Source organism: Myxocyprinus asiaticus, chromosome 19 (assembly GCF_019703515.2).
Source record: "Myxocyprinus asiaticus isolate MX2 ecotype Aquarium Trade chromosome 19, UBuf_Myxa_2, whole genome shotgun sequence".
Taxonomy (NCBI): Eukaryota; Metazoa; Chordata; class Actinopteri; order Cypriniformes; family Catostomidae; genus Myxocyprinus; species Myxocyprinus asiaticus.
Genome location: NC_059362.1, coordinates 3,271,463 through 3,288,532, shown reverse-complemented (window position 1 = coordinate 3,288,532; position 17,070 = coordinate 3,271,463). Strand labels below are relative to the sequence as shown.

Sequence of the window (17,070 nt, the reverse complement as noted above, 5' to 3'; positions counted from 1 at the left end):
GTTCAAAATGCTGACGCAAAAGTGCATTCTAGCAAGCGTCCGGCATCAAGATTGGTTCGCGGCGGTAGACCTGAAGGACGCGTACTTCCACGTCTCGGTCTTACCTCAACAGAGACCCTTCCTGCGGTTTGCCTTTGAAGGCCAGGCGTACCAGTACAAGGTCCTCCCCTTTGGCCTGTCCCTGTCCCCTCGCGTCTTCACGAAGGTCGCAGAGGCAGCCCTTGCCCCGCTAAGGGAAGTGGGCATCCGCATCCTCAACTATATCGATGACTGTCTGATCCTAGCTCACTCTCGAGAGTTACTGTGTGCACACAGGGACTGCGTGCTTCGGCACCTCAGCCGACTGGGGCTTCGGGTCAACTGGGAAAAGAGCAAGCTCTCCACGGCATCTCTTTTCTTGGTTTGGAGTTGGACTCAGTCTCGATGACAGCACGCCTCACGAACGAGCACACACAGTCGGTGCTGAACTGTCTGAAGGCCTTCAGATGGAGAACAGCGGTTCCACTGAAACACTTTCAGAGGCTCCTGGGGCATATGGCATCCTCAGCGCTTGGGTTGATGCATATGAGACCGCTTCAGCACTGGCTTCGGACTCGAGTCCCGAGATGGGCATGGCGCCACGGGACACATCACCTGACCATCACGCCGGTCTGTCGCCGCCTCTTCAGCTCTTGGACCGATCTGGCATTTCTACGGGCAGGGGTTCCCCTAGAGCAGGTCTCCAGGCGTGTCATGGTTACAACAGATGCCTCCAAGACGGGCTGGGGCGCCATATGCAAGGGGCACACAGCCGCCGGCTCCTGGACTGGCCCGCGGCTGTGTTGGCACATCAACTGCCTAGAGTTGTTGGCAGTACTGCTCGCCTTGCGGAGGTTTCGGCCGTTGATCCAGGGCAAACACGTGTTGGTCCGGACGGACAACATAGCGACGGTAGCATACATCAACCGCCAAGGCGGTCTACGCTCCCATTGCATGTCACAACTCGCCCGCCACCGGAATTCCATGGCGCAAAATTCACGATCCTGCATATTCCCATTGAAATGACTGTATTTCGCCTGCAGAATTTCGGGACTGTGCCTCGAGACTGATGTCTCTGCGAAACAAAAATGGGGGTTTCCCAATCAGTGGCCACTTTCAAAACGGGATGGGCGTTTTTCATCCGCTTTACTTGATTTGGTAAAATCGAATGGTTGGTTCCCAATACCATTCTCATATAGCGGTTCCCTATTTTGATAAGATGGTTGAAAAATGCCCATCCAGGTTTGGAAAAAACCCACTGATTGGGAAACTCCCATTTTTGTTCCACAGAGAGATATACTTCCATATTTTGGCCACCTATAGCATGTTAGCGTTAGCGCCATGAACGCAGAATGTAAACATGACAAATTACACATTATCTACTGCATAAATATTACTTTAAATCATTATCGATGGTTAAAACAGATTCTTTTACTGATCTCATGTGGATTCTATTCATAGAATGAGGCATAAAGTCTTTGAGAACACATTTTAAGGTCACATGTGTTTAAATGTAGTCTGTTGACAGTGTGCATCTCATATTTAAATGCTCCTTCAAACACCAGCCGAATGTTAGCAAACAGTATACCATTACTCAGCTGTTTTTTTTCACCTTCTTTCTAGCTCTGAATGAAGAATGAATAAGAACTTCACCTTGAGTGTATCAGAGCCTTTATAAGGCTCCATTTCAGTTAGGATGCTGCCATAGAAGGCAACTTTTTATGTAGGAAGGAGGCAGTGAGACAGCTCACCGGGTTTTCAAACTTGGGCTTTGGAAAGACATAAACAATTAAAACATATTTGGAGTAAAATATTAATTGTCTTTAAACTTTTACACCATAAAACAACGTTGTAAACTTACAACACTGATATTTCTCCTGGAGTAACCTGAGGTTTAGTGTCTTGATCAAGGACAAAAGGGGGTTGATCATGGCTCATTTATTGAGGGAATTAAACCAGTAACCTACAGGTTACCAGCCCTGAGCCTTAACCACTACACCACAGAGAGATGGTGCCATAGAATGACTTTTCCATTGTGAGACAAAGGACAAGGGTAGGTATAGGCAAAGGACAGCCCTTTAGGGAAGATAATATGGCCAAGAAAGTGAGGACTTGCTCTTACAAAAACTAGAGTTCTGACAAACTTGCCGCAAATTTGCCAGTCATTATGTTCACATGCAAATTCTTTATTGTTGCCACAGGTTTGCCAGTGAAATGTTCACCAGGAGTGGCAAATTGTCCACTGTTGTTAAAGGTTTGCTGCAGGTTCTCCACTAGTGGTGAAGAGCTGCACATTTCAGGCAATAATTTGCAGTAGGGCTGCAAAATTAATCGAAATAAAATTGAAATCGTGATATTACCATGTGCGATTATTAAATCGCAAAGGGCTGCAATATTTACACTGGCACGTCCTGCATGAATTGGTTTTTATTATAATCAGCGGGAGAGAGAAAGATAAAGGGGAGCCGGAGACGCCAGTTCGGGAGAGAGAGAGAGAGACACACGCGGCCGCACTGTGTGTGTGTGTTTACGTTTGTTTTAAGTTCAGTTACGTTATTAAGGATTTGTTGACTGTTCTGCCGGTTCCTGCCTCCTCCTTGCCCATCCTAAACCCTGTTACATTGGTGCCAAAACCTGGGAAGGAGGAAGGATGCGCTGTCGTGGAATCCTCGCCGCTGCTGTCGGTCAGGGGAGGAGCCATTCTCTCCACCAAAGGTCGGAGGACTCGCTGCCATCTGCCCGGGAATGAATGGCTGTTGTCCGCCAGAGGGCAGAGGAGTGGCTGAGGACCAGATGACGACGTATCCAGGGACCGGCGAGCAAGTTTTTCTCTTTCCTCTCTCTCTCTTAATTTCCCAGGAGGTGGGGAAGGACAACCGGAGGAAGAACGGCCGAAAGTCAACACCTCCTCTCCAGGAAGGGAGGGGGGGAGTAGGTCAGGCCAGAGGTTTCCATGGCCTGAATCTGGAGGTGGAGGGGTGTGAAGAGGAGGAGGGCGTGGACGGGCCATGATGATGCATGCCTGGCGCTGAGTTATCTAATCAGTGGGAGAGAGATAAGGAGGGGCCAAGATGCCAGTTCGAGAGAGAGCGAGAGAGAGAAACACGTGTTATGTGTGTGCGTCTTTGTTTTGTTTGCTGCAAAGTACTTTTATGTTATGTTTGAGTTATGTTCTGTCATTAAAGTTTACGTTACTGTTCAGCCGGTTCCCGCCTCCTCCTTGCCCATGCTGTGAAACTCATTACATTAGTGCCAAAACCCAGGAAGGAGGAGGGATGCACTGTCATGGAGTCCTCTCCGCTGCCATCCACCGGGGAATGAAGGGGTCGCTGCCGGCCGCCAGGAGTCAGAGGAACCGCTGCCATCAGCCAGGAAGGGGAGGAGCCATTCCGTCCTCCAGGGGTCGGAAGACTCACTGCCATCCACCTGGGGAGAAGTGTCTGTCATCCACCAGAGGGCGGAAGAGTGGCTGAGGACCAGGCGACGGCATGTCCGGGGACCGGCGAGCAAGTTTTTCTCTCTCCTCTCTCTCTCTCTGTGTCTCTCCCACTAGCCCTTTCCCTCTCCCTTCTCCCTCCCCTCATCTCTCCCCAGGTTCCCAGGAGGCGGTGTGGACCATCGGGCGGAACAGCCGGAAGAGTAGCATCTCCCCTCCAGAGATGGGGGGAGGGGGGGGAGTAGGCCAGTCCGGATGGCACCCAAGCCTGAATCGGGTGGGGGAGGAGTGTGACGAGGAGGAGGGCGTGGTCGGTACGTGAGGGTGCACGGCCGGGGCTGAGTCAACTAATCAGCGGGAGAGAGAGAGAGAGAGACATGCAGCCACACTGTGTGTGTGTGTTTGTTTGTTTTATGTTGTTTTAAATTCAGTTATATCATTAAGGTTATGTGGACTGTTCTGCCAGTTTCCACCTCCTCCTTGTCCATCGTGAACCCATAACAGGTATAATTTAAACATCTTTATTAAAGGATTGCTGAGCAAACAGAATTAACAGTATCACCTGTGGAGTCCAGAAACATGCATTCTTCCTCCATTCTCCTGTCATTTGTTTACCTCGCGAGAGAGCGTGTCACCCTTATTACGCTCCCATTGGCAACAAGTGAAAGCAGAAACTAATATTACCAACATCCAACAAAATGAAAAGGACGGAATGTACATATAATAAATCTATATAAAATATTTTGATACTACAATATAATGCATTGTTAAATGAAATATAATAAAATAATGAATACAAATAATTAAATGAAATGGTGACAAACTAACCAAAACTTTCACTTTAAGTTTAATTACAGCAATGTGTTATCAGTTCAACTTCAGTATGACATTAAGCCTCATTCTTTAGGACTATCTTGTACAGTAGAGAATAGTTTGTATAAGTCTACTTGTTTTTAAGGTCTAGAGTAATATGTAATATTTTATGTTTATTTAATTATTCAACCAACCAACAGCATTTATGACAGCAAAAACTAGGCAACAACTAGTATTACAAACAGGGAAATTCAGTTAACAGTTAACAACTGTTGTTGTTTTTTGTCTATCATAATCGCAGTTCAAATCGCAATATTTTTCAAAATAATCGAAATATGACTTTTTGTCTTACTCGTGCAGCCCTAATTTGCAGCAAATAATGAGTGGCAAATGTGCTTACAGAACTTTAGATTTTTGTAAGGGTGAACAGCAGAAAGTAATACATGGCAAAGAGTGAGTGTGTGTAATCAGCCTAATGACATTAAGAACATGTCATTATCTGGCCAGGATGCCAGGAAAACACAACTCTCCCTTGGACTACTCTATAGCAAATCCGATAAACACTTTCACATAAACTGCACTTTAATGAGTTAGAGAAGTGTGAAGAGGCGGTTCTTGAGGCGGTTTTCCAATTACCACATGGTACAATTACTGTAACACAAAACCTCGAGTGGCTGATTGTTTTAAAGCTAACGTATTTTTTTTGATGTTAAAATAATTTCTCATATCCTAGCCTTATTTGCAGAGTTTACTTTTAAGTAAGCCATTTGTAGGTTGATTTCACCTAAAGTAAAGTGTAACACTATCAAAACATTTCTCTGTTAGTTTGAGTGACAGTCCAACTCGACACAACAACATTGGCACCCCCTATGGTGTGAGTTTGGGGAAAGTCTATTTGTTTGTATGATCAATGGAAGATAGGGGAGTTTTCTGGAATCTGATTTATCTTGGTGACGCTCCAGCTTTAATAAAATGATGGCAGTAGCAATATGATAAAAGGCACAAAAATATAGTCAATTATTATGGTAATATAGTTCATAAGCCTAACTGTAACATCAATATAGAGTGCACTGTCACAGGTGTAAGTTTATAGTAAATTAGAGTCATCTATTCATTTTTATAATTAGTATTTCAGGGTTATTCTGTACTAATTATTAGCGCTGTAATTATTAGGATAATTATTTAATGCGTTAAGGTGATTAATTATATAAAAATAACGTGTTATGCAATTAATCATGCCCCCTGACCTGTACGTATATTCCAATATAAAATACATAACTGTTGTACCTTCGGAGCAATTCAAGCTTGGAAGTACATGGAGCTTTGTTGTATTTTTATGAGGCGTGTCAGCAGGGGGCAGTCAGCGTGTCTCAACAAACCTCACAAACAGCGCATTAACAGAATGAGACATGCTCACACAGGACACGTTCTTGACAGCTGGATGAAGAACAACAGAATGCAGGGATCTCCAGATGCCACTTTCAAAGTTTCAACTACTTTTAACTTAATGCAGCGACATAAAAACACTCCGTTCATGACCCTAGAAACTAGACAGATGCTCCAAAAGTATCCGACTGATGCACACGTACATAAACCAACAATTAAATATAGCGCAAATGAAATGCAAGAACGTGTCCTGTGAAAGGTTAGTTCTAAACCTGAGTGAAGAAATTATTCCGCATCATATGCAGAGGACATACAAAGATTATACACTTTATCATACACTCATATCACACATCACACACACAGGAATCTCTACACTAACCTGAGCTCTCGAGCGCCTATAAATTACTGCTATACTAGACACAAGATAAAACTGTGTGTGTGGTGACCTTGACTGAATATGAGCTCTCAACACTCAAGACTATCACAAAATACCCCCAGACTTCAGACTTATCTAAATCAAACACACACACACACACACACACAACCCCCAAAACACCTGCTGTCCACTAAATCACCCTCCCTTCCCTGAGGGAACTGGCTTTGGGGAAAAGGTGGGAAAACTGGGAAGAGGCCTTCTTTACTAATGACATGCTTGCATACTCAAAACCAACATTATTAAAGACCACATCATACGTGAGAGAAACCACAAAGGAACATAAATGTTATTTGGCTGAAAAGAAATAAAAAACAGAAAAACAACTTATTCTCTGAAGTATAATGACTGTGGAAGAATATTCAATTATTAACTAAAATTGAAAGACGACCAAAAGAACACATCCAACACATTAACTCATTCCTTTTGACAACAACGATCGTGCACACATGCGAATTCCGACGATTCCAGAGACACGTTCCTCAAACGATTCCGTGAGATGTTCTGGCAAGGTTTCTGACGATTTGAGATTAAATAATTAAAGATAACTGAGGGCAGTTGTCCAGCTCATTAAGCAAGTCAGTTTGACATGGTGACAAACGATCTGAGTCTGGAAGTGAACCCCTCTCGTAGGGGATGAAGGGGGAATGAAGACCCCTCTCCCCCCGGGAGGAAAATAAACTCGACTTCAACAGATTTGAGTCATCAGCGACTAATTAAAGGGGACAAGAAATAACATGCCCACACTAGGGTTAGAGATGGACTGAAGACAGACGGACAGAGTGGGAGGATAGAGAGAGAGAGAGAGAGACAGAGAGAGAGTGAGAGACTAGTAATAAAGGGACGTAACATGCCAGGACTCATTAGAAGGGACAGATCTCTGGGGGTTTCGAGGAGCAGCAGGTGGAACACTTTATTTTGTGAGAAATCTAATCAAGACATGAAGAAACAAGCTGTTCTGATCCAGTAGATTGTCTCAGAAATATCATACATTATTTATCACAACAGCGTCTACCAATACTGCCTGATTCTGTAGAACATGTTGTGTAATGTCTATACACAGCCAGTAGAGGTATCAGTAACTAACGTATATATGTTCTGAGCAGGTTTATTTGCATTAAGGGTTGATAAACACTGCAATTATTATTTCTGAAAATCTCAAAGCAAACAGACAGGCTTTAATTGGCTGCGGTTAAGACTGTACTGCATTCTGAAGCAGAAATTTTAGAAACACAAACATTTCTTTGTGAGCAAGACGATAAGGATGTCTTGAACCAGTGGATGAAAAACTATATCAGCCGTTTAATATTCATACATGCAAACACACACACAGCAGAGAGAGAGAGAGAGGAGAGATCAGTCAGGACTCCCAATTAGTGTGAATACAGACAGAGGCTTTGAGTATTCAGTCTCTCGCTCTCACTCTCTCTCTCTCTCTCTCTCTCTCTCTCTCTCTCTACACACACACACACACACACACACACACACACACACACACACGCCAAAGCAGTACAACTAGTCAGATCATAAACACATGACAAAAAGTGACAGATACACACCCACATTCATGACTGATTAAAAAAAATAAAGATAAACAGAAGAGAAGAGAAGGGAAGAGACCAGGTGAGACAAGACAAGAAGAAAAGAGAAAAGATGAGACGAGAAGAGAAGAGACAAGACAAGAGGAATAGAAGAGATGAAAAGACAAGAAGAGACTAGACAAAAAAGAAGAGATGAGACAAAAAGCGAAGAAGAGACAAAACGAGATGAGTAGAGAAAAGACCAGAGGAGACAAAAAAGAGACAAGGCTACAAGAAAAGACGAGAAGTAACTAGAAGATAAAGAGAGACTAGACGAAAATAGATAAGACAAGAAGACAAGATGAGATGAGACGAGAAGACACAAGATGAGAAAAAAGAAGAGATGAGAAAAATACAAGAGAAAATAAGAGACAAAAAAGAAAAGACTAGGAGACAAGATGAGAAGACAGGAAGAGATGAGAAGAGACAAGAAAAGAGATGAGAAGAGACAAGATGAGAAAAAGATAAGAAGAGAAGAGATTAGATTAGATAAATACAAGAGAAGGGATGAGACAAAATGAGAAAAGGAGAAAAGATGGGACAAGAAGAAAAAACAGAGAGAAGAGACCAAATGAGAAGAAAATACAAAAAGAATTGAGACGACGTGAAAAAAAGAGAAGAAATGAAAAAAGACAAGAAAAATACAAGAGACGAAGAGAACAGACGAGAAGAGATCAGAGACAAAAAAAGAGACGAGAAGACAAAAGACTAGAAGACAAGGAGTGACAAGATGAGAATAGATAAGACAAGAAGACTAAATGAGAAGAGACGAGAAGACAAGAAGTGGGTGAGACCAGAAGAGATAAGACAAGACGAGAAGAGACAAGAAGATGAGAAGAGATGAGACAAGAAGAGAAAAAAGATAATGAGATGAGAAAAATACAAGAGAAGAGATGAAACAAGATGAGAAGAGAAGAATAGATGGGACAAGAAGAAAAAACAGGAGTAGACATGACATGAAAAAAAGAGACAAAATGAGAAGACCAGAAGAATTGAGACGAGACGTGAAAAAGATAAGAGAAGAGATTAAATAAGACTAGAAAAAATCCAAAAGAAGAGATGAGATGAAAAGAGAAAAGACAGGACGAGAAGAGAAAAGACCAGATGAGACAAAAAAGTGACAAGACTTGAAGAAAAGACGAGAAGAGAATAGACTAAAAGACAAGGAGAGACAATACAAGAATAGATAAGACAAGAAGACAAAATGAGATGAGACGAGAAGAGACAAGATGAGGGGAAAAAAAATGAGAAAAGAAGAGATGAGATTAGATGAGAAAAATACAAGAGAAAAGATGAGACAACAAGTGATGTGACCAGAAGAGATTAGTCAAGACGAGAAGAGACAAGAAGATGAGAAGAGATGAGACGAGACAAGAAAAAAGATGAGAAGAGATGAGACCACAAGAAGATACGAGCTGAGAAGAGTAGAGACAAGAAGAAGAGATGAGATGAGTAGAGACGAGAAAAAAGATAAGAGATGAGTTGAGACGATACAAATACAAGAGAAGAGATGAGACATGATGAGAAGAGGAGAAAAAACAGTAGACAAAATGCAAAGAGAAGAGACAAAATGAGAAGAAAGACGAGAAGAATTGGGACGAGATGTGAAAAAAGAGAAGAGATGAGACATGATGAGAAGAGGAGAAAAAACAGGAGTAGACAAAATGCAAAGAGAAGAGACAAAATGAGAAGAAAGACGAGAAGAATTGGGACGAGATGTGAAAAAAGAGAAGAGATGAGATGAGGAAAGAGAAGAGAAAACACTGGACTAATAGAAAAGTTGACAAGACAAGATGAGACGAGAAGAGAAATGAAGACATGAGATGAGAAGAGAAAAGAAAACTAGAAGAAAAAAAGAGAAGAGATGAGAAAAGACGAGATGACAAAAAAAATGAAAAAATTAGATAGAAGACATGAGAAAAATACAAAAGAGGCGAGATGAGAAAAGAAGAAAATTTATGAGACAAAAAGAAAAGACGAGAAGAGGAAAGAAGGAGAGATGAGATGAGATGAAGAGAAGGAGAAGAGATGAGACAAGAAGAGATGAGACAAGAAAAACACAAGAGATGAGATGAGAGGAGAGATGAGATGAGATGAAGAGAAGAGAGCTCCACTGACCTAGAATGACATTTCCAAAGCTGTGCTCCTCACTTCCCACTTAGCCAATACAAACGATCAACGTGACATTTCAGATTTAAGGAATCATTTGAAAGTCTTATTCTAAACATACTCTCAGAGCCATTTTTATATTACCACTACTGTAATCACCTCTGAATAGTCCTGTTTAATGGTAAAATGTCCTTACATCGAACAATCATACTGGAACATTGTATGACAGAAGAACAAGAGAAGAAAACCTCCACAGAACTTCTACATTTCCATAAATCACTCCTTGTACAGTGTCAGGCTCTCTCTTTGGAGGGTATACACCTATAAACAAAACCTGTGACCGAAACATGGAGACATATCGTGATTCTGATGCTCATGTTATTATTATACTAATGTCTTATGCAATTTTGCTTCTCAAGTAAATGTAACTTGTCAAAATGACGTTAAAATATTTTTACTGGAAAACAAGACCAATATACCGATCAAAGTGTGCTCAGATAAACGTATCTTGTCCAGTCACATGACATGGAGTACCATGGCATACCTGATATTCATTGGGCCAGAAGGTGCTGACGGCGAGCTCTGCCTTCATCCAGCCCTTGCCTATGCAGTTAGTGACGTTCCAGATGGGGTTGGAAAGCGGCCCTTTATTGACCTTCACCAGGATGTTGAGCGTTCCCGGGCTGGAGCCATCCGGACAATAAAGAAGATAGTTAAAGTCAATGCAGTGCGTGTCGTTTTCCTTCATCACAGGCAGCTGCAGACGAGCCTTTTCTCCATAATCATGCTGAGAGGTGTCCACCATCATATACGAGCCTGGAGGAGAACAGAGAAAGGAATGCATACATGAGGTGTCATCCCAAACCTCAGAGGCAAATTCACTAAATAGGTGCATTACTTTTGCGTGTGGTTTTATAGCTCAAATGCCTTCATCAATTTCATGAACCACAAGCAATACAGTTTAAACGGACACAGTCAGTGCTGAAATAGTGCAGTGCTGAGAGTTTTTCAATTAAGTCATTAGCTGCTTTTCCACTATCTGGCCAGTGTGAGCCAGGGCTTTCAACTGGCAAGCCGGGGTCAATAGCCTCGGACCTTGAGCTGCGAGACCAAAATCGATCTGCATTCCCACCATCAGTCCAATAGCCCTGCAGCGTTGCCCAAAATACACCGCTGCGATGCCAACATCACACACCCCACCCATTTCACAAGCAAGAGGATAGCTCAAGCTGAGGTATTATGTTATCTAGAATATCGAGTTTATTTTAAATGTAAACAGCAAGATAAGTTAGTGTTGACAACTCACCAACTGTAACTGCCACGGTGTCCTGAGTGGTCTCTCCACTAACAGTGGGACAAATGTCCCAGCATACAGTCTCTGAAAGTTCACCGAATCATGGAAAGTAATTACTTTGGGCACCACTTTGTCCATTGGGTGTTCTAACGGATTTGCACTGTGCCCGCATTTTTTTTTTTTTTTTTTCCCCATACCTGTACCGTTGTGTGCTGGATACACAACCTGAGAAGTTCGGCGAAACTCCACCTTTGACATTGAACCCATCTCAATCCCTGGTTGGCCTTGTTTGGCCCAAAGGTAATCGGTGGGCCAAAGGCCTTTGGTTCAGAGAAAGCCCCGAGGAGGCACGATGAAGCCCCAAAAGTGACAGTGGGAATGCAACTGGACCTAGCACGCACTGGCCCGATAGTGGAAACGCAGCTATTGTCGTTCTCCTTTCTATGTAAATTAAGGTCATTATAGATTGTAGCTTAAAACCCAAAACTCCTTGCACAACTACTTGCGCTAACTTTGATGTTGGCTTGAAAAAGCCTAGTCTGAAATTCAAACTAGTTTTAAAAGTGTGAAGTCAGCAGCAAACAAAGACACTGACTACCACCCCTGGAATCCTGAGTTTGAATCTATGGTATGCTGAGTGACTCTAGCCAGGCTTCCAAAGCAACCAACTGGCTCAGTTGCTAGGGTGGGTAGAGTCAAAGAAACCTTCCTCGTGGTTGCTATAAGGTGGTTCTCACTCTTGGTGGGGCGTGTGGTAAGTTGTGCATGGATGCCGCGGTGAATAGCGTGAGCCTCCTCATGCACTAGGTCTCCACGGTAACGCACTCAGCAAGCCATGTGATAAGATGCACGGGCTGACTGTCTAAAAAGCGGAAGCAACTGAGATTCATCCTCTACCACCTGGATCGAGGTGAGTCACTGCGCCACTACGAGGAATTAGAGCGCATTAGGAATTGGACATGCCAAATTGGGGAGAATAAGAGTATGTTGGCTTTGTCAAGCAAACATAAAAATTGCCTGGGAAACCAAGTGGGATTCAAGCTAGCACATACCAAGTTACAAATTCAGGCATGAGGGCAATATATTTCTGAACATCGGAATCAAAGATTTGAAAGTACACTTGGTAGTCGGCTGTGTGTTAATTACAGATCACTTTCATTATCACTCTATTGGAGAAACTGTTCCAGGCTATTGGGCATAGTCGAACAGGGCCGTACAGGATCTGGTTCCAGTTTTATAAGCATGTGATTGCACTGAGAGGAAAACGACTTCAAATCCCAAATGCTCAGAGCATGGACATCAGGTGGTGGAGAGGACAGACTTCAGCACCATTTGTCCAAATGAAGATACATCTGTTCATCCGGCTCTCCACAGCGAGCAAGAGAGATGACAAGCCCTCTCTACGTTGATCTTCCTCCCCCTCTCACTTTTTTAATCTAACCTTCACTCTCTAGAGATAAAGACAATGTAAAATTGGCCCCATTTTCTTTATTAATAAATGTCCCTTATTAATTCACCAGTGCATGATGAAAAATTAACATGAACAAAAATATACTGGTTAAAATACGATTGTACACTACCAAACAATGTGACATGGCTTGCACGCATTGGCTGTTTGTGGCAAATGTCACTAAATAATGTGTACGAACTTCAGGGTTAAGCACGAACTGAGGATAAAACTCTAAGTTGACAGAGAAAGTTTGTAGTGAGTGTCATAAGATGGCCAAACCCGATCTAAACAGGGTTGGCTCTAATTTTGTCAACCTGAAACCCTGAATTTGTTCAACTAGCTTCTTGCAACAGACTCTGATCCTAAAGAGTGAGTTTTAAGCAGTCAGAATGAGACACATTCATAAGAACTTAAGAGTTGTTTCGCTCTTTTAGAACATCAGTTTATCGTTTTCTCCATCTCAAACAATCTTCATCTGTCCAGGAATCTTTCTAAAGGTGAGTTTTGGGTGAAAGTGAGCTTGTATAAGTATAGAGCAGAGATCAGACCAGCACGATGTCAGAGACGGCAAATCAAACGCAGCCTTTCCTAAATTGGCCAAGAGCTCCTGGCAACCCTACAATTTCTATCTATCCTCTGATTTCCTCTCTCAAAATCTCATCTCAGAAACTATATGTTCCACACATATTTTTGAAATTTACCTCTCAAATACAACAGACTTGATTGTTCTTGCACCAGTTTTTCCTTGATTTCATTTAATCATTTACATATGTCCTTCACACTTTTATTGTTGTCAAAATGTTAAAGATTTTTTACAGGTACAGTATTATATTGTTCTGTCTACACCAACACTTTGATGATTATGGGAATAGAAGTCAACCGATAGTGGATTTTGCAGATATACCTAAGGTGGTGGAAAAGGCCGACATCCAATTAATCGGGCGATAGTTTTTCAATTAGATTTATAGACTGTAAAAAAAAAATTATATATATATTAGTCTTTCCTTACTATGGCGGGCACAGATATAGAAGCTACATGAGTCCAAAATGAATAAAATCTCAGATGCAGTTTATTGTGCCACCAAAATCCCAATAATAACCAGAAATAAAATGAAAATTTGGTGAATAACAGTTTTTTTTCACTGACTTTTATCTATAAACAAAAAACTCTTAATGCTTTAAATGTATGCATTTAAATGTATTTTAATGTTAGTACATAGTAGTTAAAGGCACGTAATATAAAGTGGGACCTGATAACCTAATCAAAATAACAAAATATGCATTAAAATGTGGATAAAAATATGGGTGAATATTTTCAATGATGAAAGGATTTGCTATAAGTTCGTTATAGCAAATCCTCACGATGTGTCAGTGATTGCTTTTAATTTTACCTTTAGAGGCCGCTTTTATACTATAGAACCAAGATGTTATTACTGTAGAATCCTCCAGTACCGGGCACAGAGGATCACGGAGACATTTTTCCAGATAACATTTTTTTCTGATAACCGATAGTTCCAAAAAATAACTATCTGCACAAATTAATCGGTAAAACCAATAGATTGGTCTACCTTTACATAAGAACAGGCGATTCCCCCAGCAAGGGTAAAAACCTGCATTATGTAGTATGCTAGTATTTCATTCAGAGAGAGTCTCTGATTTTATGGGGACATACAGTACATCAGTCTTAACATCTGTGTTTTACTGAATGCTAATAAAGCGCAAAAAAATGTAAGACGTGAAAGCACTAAAAACCGCCGCACATTTTCTCTCAATTATTCACAAACATGATGTTTAGAGCAGAATTCAGAGTTATTTTAGTGCAGTACCTGTAACTGAGCATCTAATGTGCATGCTGCTCATATCGGTGTCCCTGTTGTGCATGTTCATGCATTTGCTTTTTTACATTTTCATATCATGCTCTTATTTCCATTTAAATCCGCACAAAACTGTTGAAAAAATCAGCCATTTCAGCTTTTTATTTTATTTTTTAATTATTTTTTGTCTCCTGCTACCTAAACCTTGCTCTCCTCTTTCAACAAACATGAAAGAATGGCTCGCGTCATTTTTACACGTATTTGCGCTAATTTGCAAAAGGAAAAATTTCATAAAAACAGCTGAAAATAGTAAAGACAGCGGGTAGGGAGATGTGGGTGAAGTTATATTTTATTTTCTAATCATTTTTTGTCTTCTGCTTCCTAATACCTTGCCCCCCTCTTGCGCTCTCTCTGTATTTTATTGGCTGTGGCTCATTGTCGGTCTCTCGCTCGACCAGACGGTGCGCACACATGACGACAAGATGTCTAAATATCAAGCTGTTTTGAACATCGTCTCGGCCTGTCGCAGGAGTGCACACACAACAAGACCTTTCATCGTGAGATCCGAGACTTCAAGTCACAGACCAGTCGCCAACTCAAAACATCAAAGAAGGCGAGCTTGAGTCATGTAGTGTACACTAGGCTTCAACTAAAGCCAGGCTTTGTCTGGGATCTGGATTACAGAACAATTCCAAATGCTGCTCAATAATTGAATTCACTCCCTGTGAAAACACAGTTCACAGTGAGACGTTAATGACTTGAGGTGTGTATAGCAATGTGAATGTCAAAAGGTGTGTGTGTGTCCTGCTGTTTTCTCTATAAATGCCTGTTGGGTAAACATTAGCTTCTCACTGCCAAGGCTGAGAAGGTTTCTTGGCAATTCAAAAGGTCAAAGGTCAGCCATGTGAACTAACCAGGGTATCCAGATGGCCTTATCGCTCATCCAAGAGTTACTGGCACAGAATGAAACGGCCTCATGAGTGAGTTTCGATTTGCATAAGCGCTTCCTTATGAATGTTTGGTGGAGCATTTGAAAGTTTGTATGAACTTCACGTTAATCGCTACAATCTGAAAATGAAGAAGAAAATGAAAGACTGGAGGTTTGACATATTACAGGAGTTTGGCCAGCTCTCAACACCACAAGGAAAACATGAGCACAAGTGCTCCACAGAGCTCATATCTGAGGTTGGTTTAGTGAGTACAGAGCTGTAATTTATGTTAGTACAGAGCCAAGCACTGGACAGAGAACTAAACCACTACACCACTAATTAAACACCCCTCCAACAACACACACACGATAGTTCATCTCACCGCTTAACAAACCTCAAACCTCACAGCTTGGGTAGAAATCAACCACACATCACTTCTAAGGCAGCATCCTAACTGAAATGGAAATGGACTGATTTGAAGCGTTCTTCAGCGCGCTGCACAAATAGCGCTCCTCATGAGTAGTGCATGGGAAACGTGATTCACAGTTGTTTCAATAGAGTTTGATGTTGCATGTTGGACAAAGGAAAAAACACAATACTGCTACACTGGAACCTCAACATGTGCAAGAAATATGTCTGTTCATACTGAACGCAAAGCTGCTGCTTGATGCAAATCATTCACAGCCAAGATCAGAAGATATTACACACACACACACACATGAGGAACGCAATTTTTAACCAATGACATTTCTCTGTGGACAGGGCCTCCCAGCGCCATGGTGAATCACAACAAAAAAACTATTTGAAAACTGGACAAAAATGTACAAGACTGTATGATGTCTTTCATGAAGTAATGAACCACAATCCAATAAAGCATTGCAAGGAATGTAAACAAATGAACAATGGAAAAATATAAAACTACAGATTTAAATTTTTTATATATGAGTATAAAAATATATTTTTATTTTATTGCAAATATTTAGATACCTAACCTTTACCTTTAAAAAGCATTATAAAAATATTATATATATATATAATCCTAAAATATATATATATATATATATATATATATATATATATATATATATATATATATATATATATATATATATATATAATATTTTTATATATATACACACACATTATATATAAAATGTATTATATCTAATAATCATACAGTGGATCCTATCCCAGTAATTTAAGTAGTTTTATGTCACATTTAATTACTTTTTCAATTTCTGAATGTTGACTTGAATACTTGATACTGCTGTTAAAAACTTCAAGCACTGTTTTCTAAATTTTTATCTTTGTTCTATTTTTTATTTTTTTTCTATTGCTTGTAATTTGTTACTTTGTTCTTATTTTATAACTGACTGTTTGGGTGTCTTGAATAACTACACACTTAAAACAATGTTTACTTCATTAAATTAGTTAGGTCATGTCCACTCCAAAACATTTTCGTTTGAAAATGCAGCATTTTCTCATTTTCTCTTCCATCCACACTGAGACTGTGTTTTTGTCCAGTGAAAATGCTCTCCTAAGTGGATAAATTTGAAATATCTACACCGATGAGCCAAAACATTATGACATGTAAAGAGAATAACGTTGATCATCTCCTAACAAGGCCACATGACAAGATCGGAGTAGATTAGATGGTAAGTGAACAGTCAGTTCTTGTAGTCAATGTGTTGAATGTAGGAGAAATGGGGAGGAGTAAAGACCTGTGAGACTTTGACAAGGGCCAGATTGTTATGGCCAGATGACTGGGTCAGAGCATCTCTGGAACGGCAAGGCTTGTGGGTTACTCC

The 17,070-nt window shown here is 41.0% G+C and overlaps 1 protein-coding gene across 3 annotated transcripts in view; it reads right to left on the bottom strand.

Moving 5' to 3' along the window:
* Positions 1 to 17,070, bottom strand: part of ptprk (protein tyrosine phosphatase receptor type K) — a 297,329-nt gene that overhangs the window by 196,883 nt on the left and 83,376 nt on the right. For all 3 annotated transcript variants that reach the window (XM_051644804.1, XM_051644805.1, XM_051644806.1), the window contains exon 3: positions 10,320 to 10,591. In XM_051644804.1, coding sequence (XP_051500764.1) covers positions 10,320 to 10,591 — 272 coding nt within the window. The remainder of the gene's footprint in view (positions 1 to 10,319; positions 10,592 to 17,070) is intronic.